Source organism: Poromitra crassiceps (genome assembly GCF_964638095.1).
Source record: "Poromitra crassiceps genome assembly, chromosome: 20".
Lineage (NCBI taxonomy): Eukaryota > Metazoa > Chordata > Actinopteri > Beryciformes > Melamphaidae > Poromitra > Poromitra crassiceps.
The window spans coordinates 23337500-23349999 of record NC_139637.1 but is presented as its reverse complement, the minus strand read 5'-3'; the positions used below and the strand labels follow the sequence as shown (position 1 = coordinate 23349999).

General features: G+C 45.8%; 1 protein-coding gene across 1 annotated transcript in view; it reads right to left on the bottom strand.

Moving 5' to 3' along the window:
* The window catches only part of spryd3 (SPRY domain containing 3), a gene marked incomplete at its 5' end in the record, with an annotated part of 72479 nt that overhangs the window by 52437 nt on the left and 7542 nt on the right, over positions 1-12500 (bottom strand). Inside the window, 3 exons of the mRNA XM_083656843.1 lie at positions 9394-9582; positions 10417-10552; positions 11951-12075. Coding sequence (XP_083512969.1) covers positions 9394-9582; positions 10417-10552; positions 11951-12075 — 450 coding nt within the window. The remainder of the gene's footprint in view (positions 1-9393; positions 9583-10416; positions 10553-11950; positions 12076-12500) is intronic.

Below are 12500 nucleotides of genomic sequence, written 5' to 3'. Positions count from 1 at the left end.
TATTTGACTAGGTAGGTATGATGATGATGATGACAGTTGGCAGAAAGCTGGGATCTGATAGCCACTTATCTCAACAGGAGCGGTCCATCGCGCCGACTGCAATGTAAACAGCTCACAAAGGCAGAGAGGAGGCTGAGCTGAACAGACAAGTCGCTACCGTCGCCATTGTTACTCGCGCGCATTCTGCGGCTTTTGCACTTCTCAACTCCGCCTCATAAAAAGCATACCAGTCAGAAAAGTCATTTATCTTGTGGCAATCTTTTCCCCTCTGCCTAGTTTTCCCCTCCTCTTAACCATCAGTAAGGACAGCTATCATCCGGAACCGTCATTATCCGACACTTATCAAATAGCAACACATCAAAACTATTCCAATGTTTTGACCAAACGAAGTGACGTGATCCCCGGGTTGAAGGAGCTGCACTGCACGCAGCCCGGGGAGCCGCTGTAAGACAGGCTATAGCAACACGACCATCAGGGTCTGTATGTAAGGCATCGGAAAACAACACTGGAACATCTCCTGTTGCATAGCTACACGTAATGTGGAAGAAGGGAAAATATTGTCATAGCCTTTTAAACGATATATCAAATCTATGGACAGGAGTATTGAGAAGCATACATGTTTTGTTTGGATGGAGGAAATAGTAACATGTGAGGAGAGGAGAGGAGAGGAGAGGAGAGGAGAGGAGAGGAGAGGAGAGGAGAGGAGAGGAGAGGAGAGGAGAGACGAGGAGAGGAGAGGAGAGGGGAGGAGAGGAGAGACGAGGAGAGGAGAGGAGAGACGAGGAGAGGAGAGGAGAGGAGAGGAGAGGAGAGACGAGGAGAGGAGAGGAGAGGAGAGGAGAGGAGAGGAGAGGAGAGGAGAGGAGAGGAGAGGAGAGGAGAGGAGAGGAGAGGAGACAAGAGGAGAGGAGAGGAGAGGAGAGGAGAGGAGGAGAGAGGGACGGGAGAGGAGAGGAGAGGAGAGGAGGAGGAGAGGAGAGGAGAGGAGAGACGAGGAGAGGAGAGGAGACAAGAGGAGAGGAGAGGAGAGGAGAGGAGAGGAGAGGAGAGGAGAGGAGGTGAGAGGAGAGGAGAGGAGAGGAGAGGGAGGAGAGGAGGAGAAGAGAGGAGACGAGAGGAGGGGAGACGAGAGGAGAGGAGAGGAGAGGAGAGGAGAGGAGAGGAGAGGAGAGACGAGGAGAGGAGAGGAGAGACGAGGAGAGGAGAGGAGAGGAGAGGAGAGGAGAGGAGAGGAGAGGAGAGGAGAGGAGAGGAGAGGAGGTGAGAGGAGAGGAGAGGAGAGGAGAGAGGAGGAGAGGAGAGGAGAGGAGAGGAGAGGAGAGGAGAGGAGAGGAGAGGAGAGACACACTTGGTCAAAGTGGAACAGTTTCAGTATTGGTTCCAGTGGTTCGAAAAAGCAATCATGTCAATTTTTTCATGTCAAGGACCAATAAAAAGCACACAAATTAGACCATGGAGCCGACATTTGATCAGATTTTGTCCAAGGGTCCCCCCCCCGCCACCCCATCTGATCAGATTTGAGCTTTTGTGATGACTGTCCCACTCTCCTGGCCCTGTCTTGCAGGTGTTGGGGTCGTTCAGTTGACTGGGTGCACCTGGGCCAGGTGTATTCATTGGGCTTAAGAAGACCTTCAGAGCATTCAGTCTCTCTCCCTCCTCACTGATGCACCTTTTGCTTAAAGGAACGTGCCAACATTTTGGGCGGGAATATGCCAATATTTATTTGCCATATTCTCGATAGTAAGATGAGAATATAGATGCCTTCTTCTTCTCTGTGCGTGCAGTATAAAGTGTGTTGCGCCCCTCCTGCTAGTTAGCTTAGCACTACAATGGTAGTGAATGGTACAGCAGCATACCCCCATTCAGTCACCAAATATACACATTCCAACAGCGCCAAAACGCTCATAATGTACTCGTGTACTCACCACGCTATGAAGCAATCACAATTACAATTTCCAAGTAAATACATAGCCGGAACTTCTTTCCAAACATGGCCGCCCGGTGCAGCGATATGCACACACATACGCCTCAAAAGCACCATGGCAACTAGATGCAACCACGGGGAAAGCATGCAAACTCCTCCACACAGAAAGGACCTGGGAGGGACCGGGGGTTCGAGCCCAGGACCTTCTTGCTGTGAGGCAGCAGTGCTAACCACTGAGCCACCGTGCCATCGAGTTAAAACAATAATTGATGAACTAAAAACTAAAAGGGGAAATAACGACACAACAGAAACAGAACAAAAGGTGCATCGATGTGAGGTCATCATTGTGTTAGTGACGGTTGGAATTCTTGTGAAAATAAATGATGAGCCTTTTTGCTGGGGACCCCATGGAAGCCCCTGGAGGACCCCTGGAGGACCCCTGGAGGATCCCTGGAGGACCCCTGGAGGACCCCTGGAGGACCCCTGGAGGACCCCTGGAGGATCCCTGGAGGACCCCTGGAGGACCCCTGGAGGACCCCTGGAGGACCCCTGGAGGACCCCTGGAGGACCCCTGGAGGACCCCTGGGCGTCCCTGGAGCCCCACTTTGAGAAGCACTGGTTTAAACCACACAATGAATGAAGTGAATGACAAGTCAAAGCCAATCATGTGTTTCTAACCTTCCAATGAACCATCTCCTTTCCTCCTCTTTCCCTTCATTTCTTTTCCTCTTCCATCTTTTTTCCTTTCCCATCCTTCTCTCTCCCTTCCCTTCCGTTCATTTCCTTTGCCTTACTTTCCTACTCCTTTGTTGCTGTTCCGTTTCCAAAAGCAAACTCTCACTCTAGTCACTCTAGTCATTGTTGTGGAGCAGCTACTGTTACCACTTCCTTCCACAAAGGCCCGTCTTCACCGCCCGCACGAAACCCTTGTGCTTGTCAAAACTCGACGACCTTATCGGCACCGAGCATCAAGCCCTCACACCTGAGCTGCTGATGATGGTATTTATACTCATGACCAGTGACCAGTGTTGGGGGTAACTCATTACAAAAGTAACATATTACATGTAATATATTACTTTTAACAGTAACTCAGTAATATAACTTATTACCAATAGGATTTCAGTATTATACCAGTTACTTTGTCAAGTAACGCAAGTTACAAATTGAGTTATAATTTTTTTTTTTTTTATCAAAACACATATTTAAATAAAGATACAATCATTTCCTAATCAAATTGTGTGTTTTTTATGCAAATAACCACTACAGATGACAATAACAAAGGAAAATAATAACATTTAGAATTTTGGATTGTTTACACTGACTTCAAGACGGTTTAAATTATTTTTCGGGATGTTCCGCGGCGGCGATGTCATTCTGCTGCTGCTGTTGTTTTGGTGAAAGTAATGCAAAAGTAGTGTAATAAGTAACGAGTTACTCTACACAGACAGTAATATTGTAAAGTAACTGATTACTTTCAAATGACAGTAACTAGTAATATGTAGTATATTACATTTTGAAATGAACTTGCCCAACACTGCTCATGACAGAGAGAGAGAAGAGAAACGTAAAAAAAAAAAAAAAAATGGCTGCTGGACTGCGGAGCGCGGACCGTGCAGCCGAGCGGACCGTGCAGCCGAGCCGTGCGGACCGTGCAGCCGAGCGGACCGTGCAGCCGAGCCGTGCGGACCGTGCAGCCGAGCGGTCCGTGCAGCCGAGCCGGGCACCCCAGCTGTGAAAACCTCCAACCACATGAGAAGGAGTAAAAGATTCCTTGGAGTCCTGTTACTCCCGTTATTGAATTTTTACAACCTGGTGGACTGCCAGCCACTCACTTGGCTCCACCAACACGTTCCATGCCAGTGCCAGCCCAGCGCGCGGTCCAGAAAAACAGAGAGAGAGAGGGAGAGAGAGAGAGAGATAGAGGGGGGGGGGGTGAGAGGGTGAGAGAGAGAGATAGAGGGGGGGGGGTGAGAGGGTGAGAGAGAGGGGGGGGGGGGTGAGAGGGTGAGAGTGCTGGTTGAATCATGGTGTTGAATCCTCACCCACAGCAGCACCCAGCTTTTATAACCTCTGTCCACCTGTGGCGGATGTCGGTGTTGCGCTGTGGACAGACGTGTGTGTGTCATGCAGCCACGTAACGGGACGCACGCGCACGCACACGCACACACACACACACACACACACACACACACACACACACACACACAGGTGATCTCCCGCGTGTCAGCGAGGAAGAAGAAGCCGCCGCCTCCAGCCTTTTTAACTTGGTTATTCTTGATGTTGGGGAAGAGGGCGGGGTGGACCCGGGGAGTGATGAGTACTCACACCTTTACCGCGGAACAAAGACGTTACAGTTTACCGTCCTACAAAGCGGTGGGAATATCCTCTGATCGCTGTGCTAACTGTGGCTTTTGTTGAACAAGACATTCATTGAATTCCTTTGAAATGGGTAATAGCAAACGACTTGAGTCATAGCTTAGTCTGCGTCTGAGAGAACGGCCCTGAGCTAATTTCGCTAGCACCTGACAAGACGAAAGGTCAAGTCAATATTAACTATTCCATAACACAACATAAATGGAGATTAAGTTATACAATAGGTCTATTTTAGTCTTATATCATTTATATTGAACGCAAACCATACTGTATGGAAGAGTTCCTAAGAGGGGACTTAGGGTGTTTTCACACTTGGTGCCTTTCAGCGCTGCAAGTGAACTCAAGACACATTAGTCAGCATTTTTGTGTGTGCATAATATATGAACACTTCAAAAAGAACTCTGACCCATCTGAAGGGAACCGAACTCAGAACCTCCTCGGAGGGAGGTGGTCCGGGTTCTGTTACTTCAAGTCCCTGTTGTGGTTCGCTTCATCTGTGCAGCAGTGTGAACACAAAGCGCTCCAGGTTCGCTTATCTTATTTTTGGCTCTTCTTTGCTCCTAACAACTTCAGTGTATCGCCTGAGTTCTACCTCTCATGCCTATGTGCCTATTTGCAGTTCACTGGTAGGCCTACTGTTGAAGTAAGCTGTTTACTGATAGACCTACTGTTGAAGTAAGCTGTTTACTGATAGACCTACTGTTGAAGTAAGCTGTTTACTGATAGGCCTACTGTTGAAGTAAGCTGTTTACTGATAGACCTACTGTTGTGAAGTAAGCTGTTTACTGATAGGCCTACTGTTGAAGTAAGCTGTTTACTGATAGACCTACTGTTGAAGTAAGCTGTTTACTGATAGACCTACTGTTGAAGTAAGCTGTTTACTGATAGACCTACTGTTGTGAAGTAAGCTGTTTACTGATAGGCCTACTGTTGAAGTAAGCCGTTTACTGATAGACCTACTGTTGTGAAGTAAGCTGTTTACTGATAGACCTACTGTTGAAGTAAGCTGTTTACTGATAGGCCTACTGTTGAAGTAAGCTGTTTACTGATAGACCTACTGTTGAAGTAAGCTGTTTACTGATAGACCTACTGTTGAAGTAAGCTGTTTACTGATAGACCTACTGTTGAAGTAAGCTGTTTACTGATAGACCTACTGTTGAAGTAAGCTGTTTACTGATAGGCCTACTGTTGAAGTAAGCTGTTTACTGATAGACCTACTGTTGAAGTAAGCTGTTTACTGATAGACCTACTGTTGAAGTAAGCTGTTTACTGATAGACCTACTGTTGAAGTAAGCTGTTTACTGATAGGCCTACTGTTGAAGTAAGCTGTTTACTGATAGAGCTACTGTTGAAGTAAGCTGTTTACTGATAGGCCTACTGTTGAAGTAAGCTGTTTACTGATAGACCTACTGTTGAAGTAAGCTGTTTACTGATAGACCTACTGTTGAAGTAAGCTGTTTACTGATAGACCTACTGTTGTGAAGTAAGCTGTTTACTGATAGACCTACTGTTGAAGTAAGGCAACGCTGTGTTGCTAACAGAACTTATATGGTTGGTTTTGAATTAGGTGAACAAGGTTTTGAAAGCTGTGCGTTTCTTTTATCCTACGATAATAGTAGAAGACAATATAAAGAGCCATCTTGTTCCAAGTGAAAACAACTGATAATCCAGAGCAGTAAAGGTCTGAGGTCCAGTGGAGCTACGTATAGTGTGAACAGAAAGAGGACTGAGGCCCCATCAGAGCTGAAGTGAAGCAAAAAGAGAACCGAGTCCTCTTTCAAACGAGCTGACAATGTGGACGCAAAAACAACGAAGTCCCTTTTCTGTCTGTCCGCTTTAAGAGAACTGAGTTTGTTTCCTTTAAAGAGGACTTATGTGAAAACACCCTTAAGGACTCACATCATCAAATCAAATATTGTACGCATTGTATTTCATATATTTTGTATGATTCTAAGATAGATTGCAATATGGTTTTCTACGGGGGATTTAACAGCATGGAATGTATCCCAATCAGTCTACTATCATACAGTTATTTAGGTTTGAGGATAGAGGACTGTTCAAGAAAAGCAAGCTGCAATCTGGTGCATTTTCAATAGAAACCAGGAGTAGGTGGCTATAACGAATGGATTCTAATGCACTGGAACACTTAAGGCCGTTTCTCACTGGTGCGGTGCGGAATGCGTTGCGAAATGCGATGCGATATTTCGTGCGGATTTTCCGCATTGCAAACTATACACACAGGTGCGGGTGTGAATTATTCGCATTCCCACGTTAATTTTCCGTCTGCGGAAAAACAGTGAGCAGAGACCATGATGGAGTCAAGCAGTAGTAGTAGCAGTGATGACGACCTGCTCCTCATTTTGCTGAGAAAACAAACGAGAAAGAGGAAAATAAGGTTCTGGGTTCACCCAATTTTAGAGAGGCGCAGAGAACATGGCGAGTTTCATCAGCTGGTCCAGGAGCTGCGCCGGTATCACAGTCGGTTCAGGCAGTATTTCAGAATGGGAGTTGAGCAATTTGAGGCTCTGTTGGGGATGATAGCCCCTCACATAATGAGGAAACACACAAACTACCGCAAACCTATCGACTGGCAGTGTGTTTGAGGTGAGCATTTTCATGTAATTTATTTTGTTTACCGTATTTTGCTTAAAAAAAAATCACGATATACGAGGGATCAGTGTTTGTAAACAAACGACGAAACTGGGGGGGACGTTCACGCTAGGAAGGCAGATAGCCTGTAACGTTACAGTAGGCTATGAACACAAATTGAATCATCACCATGCCAAACAGCAGCGCAGCTCCATACTACAATGTGACGTCAGTTGTAAATAAAGGATTTCATTGGTCAAACGTATCTTGCCGCATCCGAAAATCCGCCGAAGTCAAAGTCCGTGCGGAAAAATAAACCCCCGCACGAATGTTCCGCCTCGGTGTGCAAGGTTCAATTGCAACTCATTAAAACATTTTGTTGCAAATGTCCGTGCCGAATATTCGCGTGAAAATCCGCACCAGTGTGAAACGGCCTTTAGTATGCAGCACTGCACAGCAGATAAGTCAAAGACTATTCCAGCAGAGCATCATCGAAATGGGAATTCCAATATGACTGCTGTGTCTTCTCGGTCCAGCTTCATGCATGCCCCCTGCATGATGTACCTTCTGAAAACTCAATGTGTCCTGGTCACTGCACTAGCGCCTCCTGTGGTCGGCCAGGGCGCCTGTTTGGGAGGAAGGAAGCATGGTGCTAGTCTACGGCTCTCTCCAGTCCAGATCGGCAGAAGGTGGAGCAGTGACCGGGGCAGCAAGGGGGAAATTGGCCAAGTCCAATTGGTGAGAAAAAATGTGTGGGGGGGGGGGGGGATCGGAAGGGGGGGTAAAAGTTGGTTTCTGTCTCTACTAGTGTGACTGTGATTGAGATTTACAATCCTGATTACAATCTGATTTAGCAGGAAAAGGTAGGCGAGACAACACGCCCACCAGCACCTGTTCACTGTTTACCTTGTGACAGAGTTTAGAGGAAAATCCCTGTGCATGTTATGAAGCAATCTCCAAAAACACCCCCGAAAGGGAAACCAAAGCCAGTCATGGCGAGATCATACAATGAGTGATGCTACATAATCCAACTACTGTAAGTCATTGTGTCTAAGGGCTTTACCTGGGTTTGACACAGATTTAGGTGGGAATATTGCGAACAAAAGCGGGACTTGTCGGAGAATAGGCAGCCGAAGAGTACAAAACAAACACAACCACGCAGAAGCACTCACTAAGGCACTCTCTGAACTGCAGCTAGCGGAAGTCCATTAATTTTAAGCCATGTCGTCAATCAGCAACCAACCTACCAGGTAGGGGGGTAGGGCCTACACCTACAATTGGGGGCGGCTGTAGCTCAGGAGGTAAGAGCGGATCGTCCACTAATCGCTTTGGATAAAAGAGGTCGGTGGTTCGATTCCCACCTCCTCCAGTCTGCATGTCGAATAGGGGTGGGGGGAAAAATCGATACACCATAGTATCGCGATATTTTGCCTGACGATATTGTATCGATATTTGGACGCCAAGTATCGATATTTAATTTTTTTATTATTATTCTTTGCAGGCCATGCCATGCCAAGCCACCGGGCATCTGCCCGAAGCGCCCGATGTTGCAGTCCGTGCCTGTAGTGGTGGCGTATTGAGTCCAGAGAAGCTTAATAATGTAGCCTACGTGTGGGGCGAAAACAAAACAAAACAAAAAAACACTGCATGTTTTACTTCCGGTCAGGTCAAGGAAAAGGTAGGAAAAGGAGTTAGACAATATATCGAAATATCGCAATATTCAATATATCGCAATACTAGCATATCGCAATATCGCAATACTATCGTATCGTGACTCAAGTATCGTTTTAGTATCGTATCGTGGGCATCTGGCATCATTCCCACCCCTAATGTCGAAGTGTCCTTGGGCAAGATACCGAACCCCGAATTGCTCCCGATGGTGTGCCAGCACCCTGCGTGGTAACCTGGCTGCCACCATCAGTGTGTGAATGGGTGAATGTACCTACTGACTGTAAAGCGCTTTGGATAAAAGCGCTATATAAATGCAGACAATTATCATTTACAATTGAACATGAAAAAGGAAGGGTTAAGGGCTAAGTCGAGGGGGAAATGGGTGTATTAGGATTGGGCCTAATTTGAAAGAATTCCATAGGTTGAGGCCACGTCTCGTCATAGACGCTGGTTCAGCTGGCTCAGCCTGGCTGGGGGCGTGGTCAGGGTGGGGTAAAAACCCCCGTTCTATCCATTCAGCAAAGTTAGAATTTAGCTGATAGCCCAGCCCAGGCAGACACGATCAGGGATTTAACCACCGCAGTAAACGCACATCTGAGCAGACGTCTTGTGTTCTGCTCTAGAACCCCCAAACCTGTAGTTTAGAGCCGCAGCACCGTCTTTTGGTGAGTCAGCCCATGAGATATATGGGTGGTTTTACCCCACTCGCGCGCCAGCCGTTTAACATTTTGTGGGCGTTCCCAGACATGCGGACTGTCTCTATAGTCAGGGAAAAGCATGAACTAGCCGTGTGGGAAAGAGAGACTAACGACTGCATGGTTTCTTCTCCGTCTTACCGTGCCGCTAACCCGGACGTCGTAGAGCCGTCCCCAGTCGTCTTCGTGGCTGTCCACCATCATCATACTGTCGTCCTCCTCCAGGAGCCACTCAGCCTGCAGGTCGATCCTCACCTCCTCCCCCAGGGAGTGCATCCCTACGGCGGGGAACAGGCCCTCTGCCGACACGGGCACCTCCACCGAACCCACCTAGGACAACAGGAGAAGAGATGAATGCATGGAGACAGAGAATGGGTAGAAATACACAACACACACACACAAAAACAAACAGAAACAACACCAATGATGACTACAGCTTAAAATGCTTTTTGCGTTAAAACAGTTTAGTTTGTGTTCCCCCCCCCCCTTTTTTTTATTTGTATGTTCTTTCTTCATCCACAGTATAATGAGCAGAAACCATGTTCTGTGATGCTTCCTGCTGTGATTTGTCCTCCCTATACCTAGATCTACGGGTGAAGGTGATTGGCTCCTAAATAATTGGGTCCAACTTCCAGCTGTGTGTAATCTCTGCCCTTGTTATATTAACAAACTGAATCTGTACTATTGTATTGTACTATCTATACGCTCTAAAGAAGGCTCTTTGCCCAAATGCGTAAGCGTTTAGTTTTTTTGTGATGTGAGCCAATAAATCAAGTGAAATGTGAGTATTTTGTCCTCCTTGACTTTGAAGACTGAGATGTGCTACCCTTTCAGCTTGTTTTTTTTAGAAACAACACCATATACTAGTGTTTCCCAAACTATGGGTCAGGACCCAATTTGGGTCGCGGACCCGTGGGGGGTGGTTCGCCAACTGGGCGTCATGGCAACCGATTACTGTATGTTTTTTTGTGAGTATGGTTCCCAGGGAGACACAACATTTTAAATTTATCTTTTGGGTCCCAAGATGAAACGGTTTGGGAACCCCTGCCTGCCATATACACACTCTTCCCAAGCTCTGCGAGTGATTTTTCAGAGCCATGTCGGGTTGGTCTGAAATATCATTGACCTGAACATTCCTGAATGGCTTAATGACAGCAAACCTACCTCTTTGCCATTTTTGGTGAAAAAGACTGTTGTGAACCCTGATTCGATATTTTCAGAGTGTACTCCACAGCCCAGGCGGTCACCACGAGCACATTTTGGTCCAAACTGCTGTCCCACAGGGTTGCCATTGTAGAGCCTAGAAGAAGGAGAGAAGGGGAGTGGATCTTCAGAACCAAAGCACTGGCTCTTGTAATATCATTCCTGCTGGAATTATTCAATTATGATTCTATTTATAACTCCATTTATGATTCTATTTATAACTCCATTTATGATTCTATTTATAACTCCATTGATGTGCTGGTAAAGTGAAGAAGGGATTCCTCACATCTCTCAGTAACTCAAAAACTACATTTGAGAGACTCATCAAGACACTGACTGAACCCCCAGTTAACTCCAGTAGAGTTGCTTAGTAGGGCTGTGGCGATTCACTTATCTCCCGATTCGATACTATCACGATTCTTGGGTGCCGATTCGATTTATATTGCGATTCTTAAGTATTGCGATTCTACGATTATTGCGATTCGATATTACGATTTATTGCGATTTTTGTTTATTTTTTTCTTTTCTTTTTTCAGTTTGTTTGCTTTTTTACACTAGATTAGAACATGGGAAAAGTTGAATCATACACTAGAGACTGTATATTATATATCATGAGTAGGGCTGGGCGATATAGTTAAATAAGTTATCATAATTCAGGCCGGGCATTAGATACCAAGCAGGCCAGGCCGATATGGGCCAACGCGCGTGAAATTTGGGCCGTTTGAAGCCAGATTTGGGCCGTTTGAAGTCCAATTTTACAATGAGATGCACCCACTTTAACCCTGAAGTGTAATTATTACTTCAGACTAACTAATAAAGTAATAAAACCACTAGTAAACCAGTAGGCGGCGCCTAGCCTGCTGTTCAGTGAGTGGCCTGACTGCAAGCACCCAAAAAAAAAATTTTTTTATTTTTTTATTTTTTTTATTTTTTTTTGCGATTATCGATTCTGGAATAAAAAATCGATCCAAAAAATCGTGACATTAAAAATCGCGATACTTAGGTGAATCGATTTTTTCCCCCACCCCTACTGCTTAGTACCCAATATATAGAGAAGCAAAGTGGAACGTCACTTCCTGCTTCAGCACTGTACCAGAGATTTTCATCCGCCATTTATTTTCCCATAGACATTTCGTAAAATGCGTATAAAATAGTTGTACTTCGTCAAACCAAACGGTTCAGCTAATGCTAGAATCGGGAGAGACCATAGAACATTTCACGTGGACCAAAACTTTTGAAGAAAATATTTTTTCGATGTTGTTGTTTTGTTTTTTTGGTCAGACTGAAATGTTCTATGGTCTCTCCCGATTATAGCGTTATCTGAACCGTTTGGTGTGAACCAGTAAAACTCTTTTTATAAGCATTTTACTAAATGTCTATGGGAAAATAAATGGCGGATGAAAATCTCTGGTACAGTGCTGAAGCAGGAAGTAGGCGGTCACTTTGCCTCTCTATAGTAGTGTAGTAGTGCATAGATGGCTGTGGTTTGACTTACTTGCCATTGTCAGCATGGTAAGCTACAGAGTATGGCAGCCAGCCAGGCTGGTGGTCCAGCCTGTAGAATTTAGGCACCAGGCCCACAGCAATTGTCCCCCTCACCCCTGTGTCCACTATCGTCACCTATAAACACACACACACACACACACACACACACACACACACACAAATTACAGCTAATTTAGCCCAGCGCCATACTTCAAGCAGGCTCTTAACATTTTTCCTCACTTACTTGGGCAAAATAGGGAGAAATACTTAGAACACACAACATTGATCAGTAAGAACAAACAAAACAAAAAAAGCAAAGGTAATAGGAACCCAAATCAAAACACGAGTCATACATTTTTACTGTGAGAAACTTCACTGAGTCACACTTTCAGTGGAAAACTGGAGTCAGGAAGGGAGGGTCGCTTGTAAATCTTTGGCTCTCTGAGCCCCGAGTCTGTCTGACTAGTGTGGGTCTCTCTCTCTCCCCAAATGCCCAGAATCCAACTCCCTCCACGGCTATACTGCTGTCCAGACTCAGACCCCCACTGGCAGCATGGGGA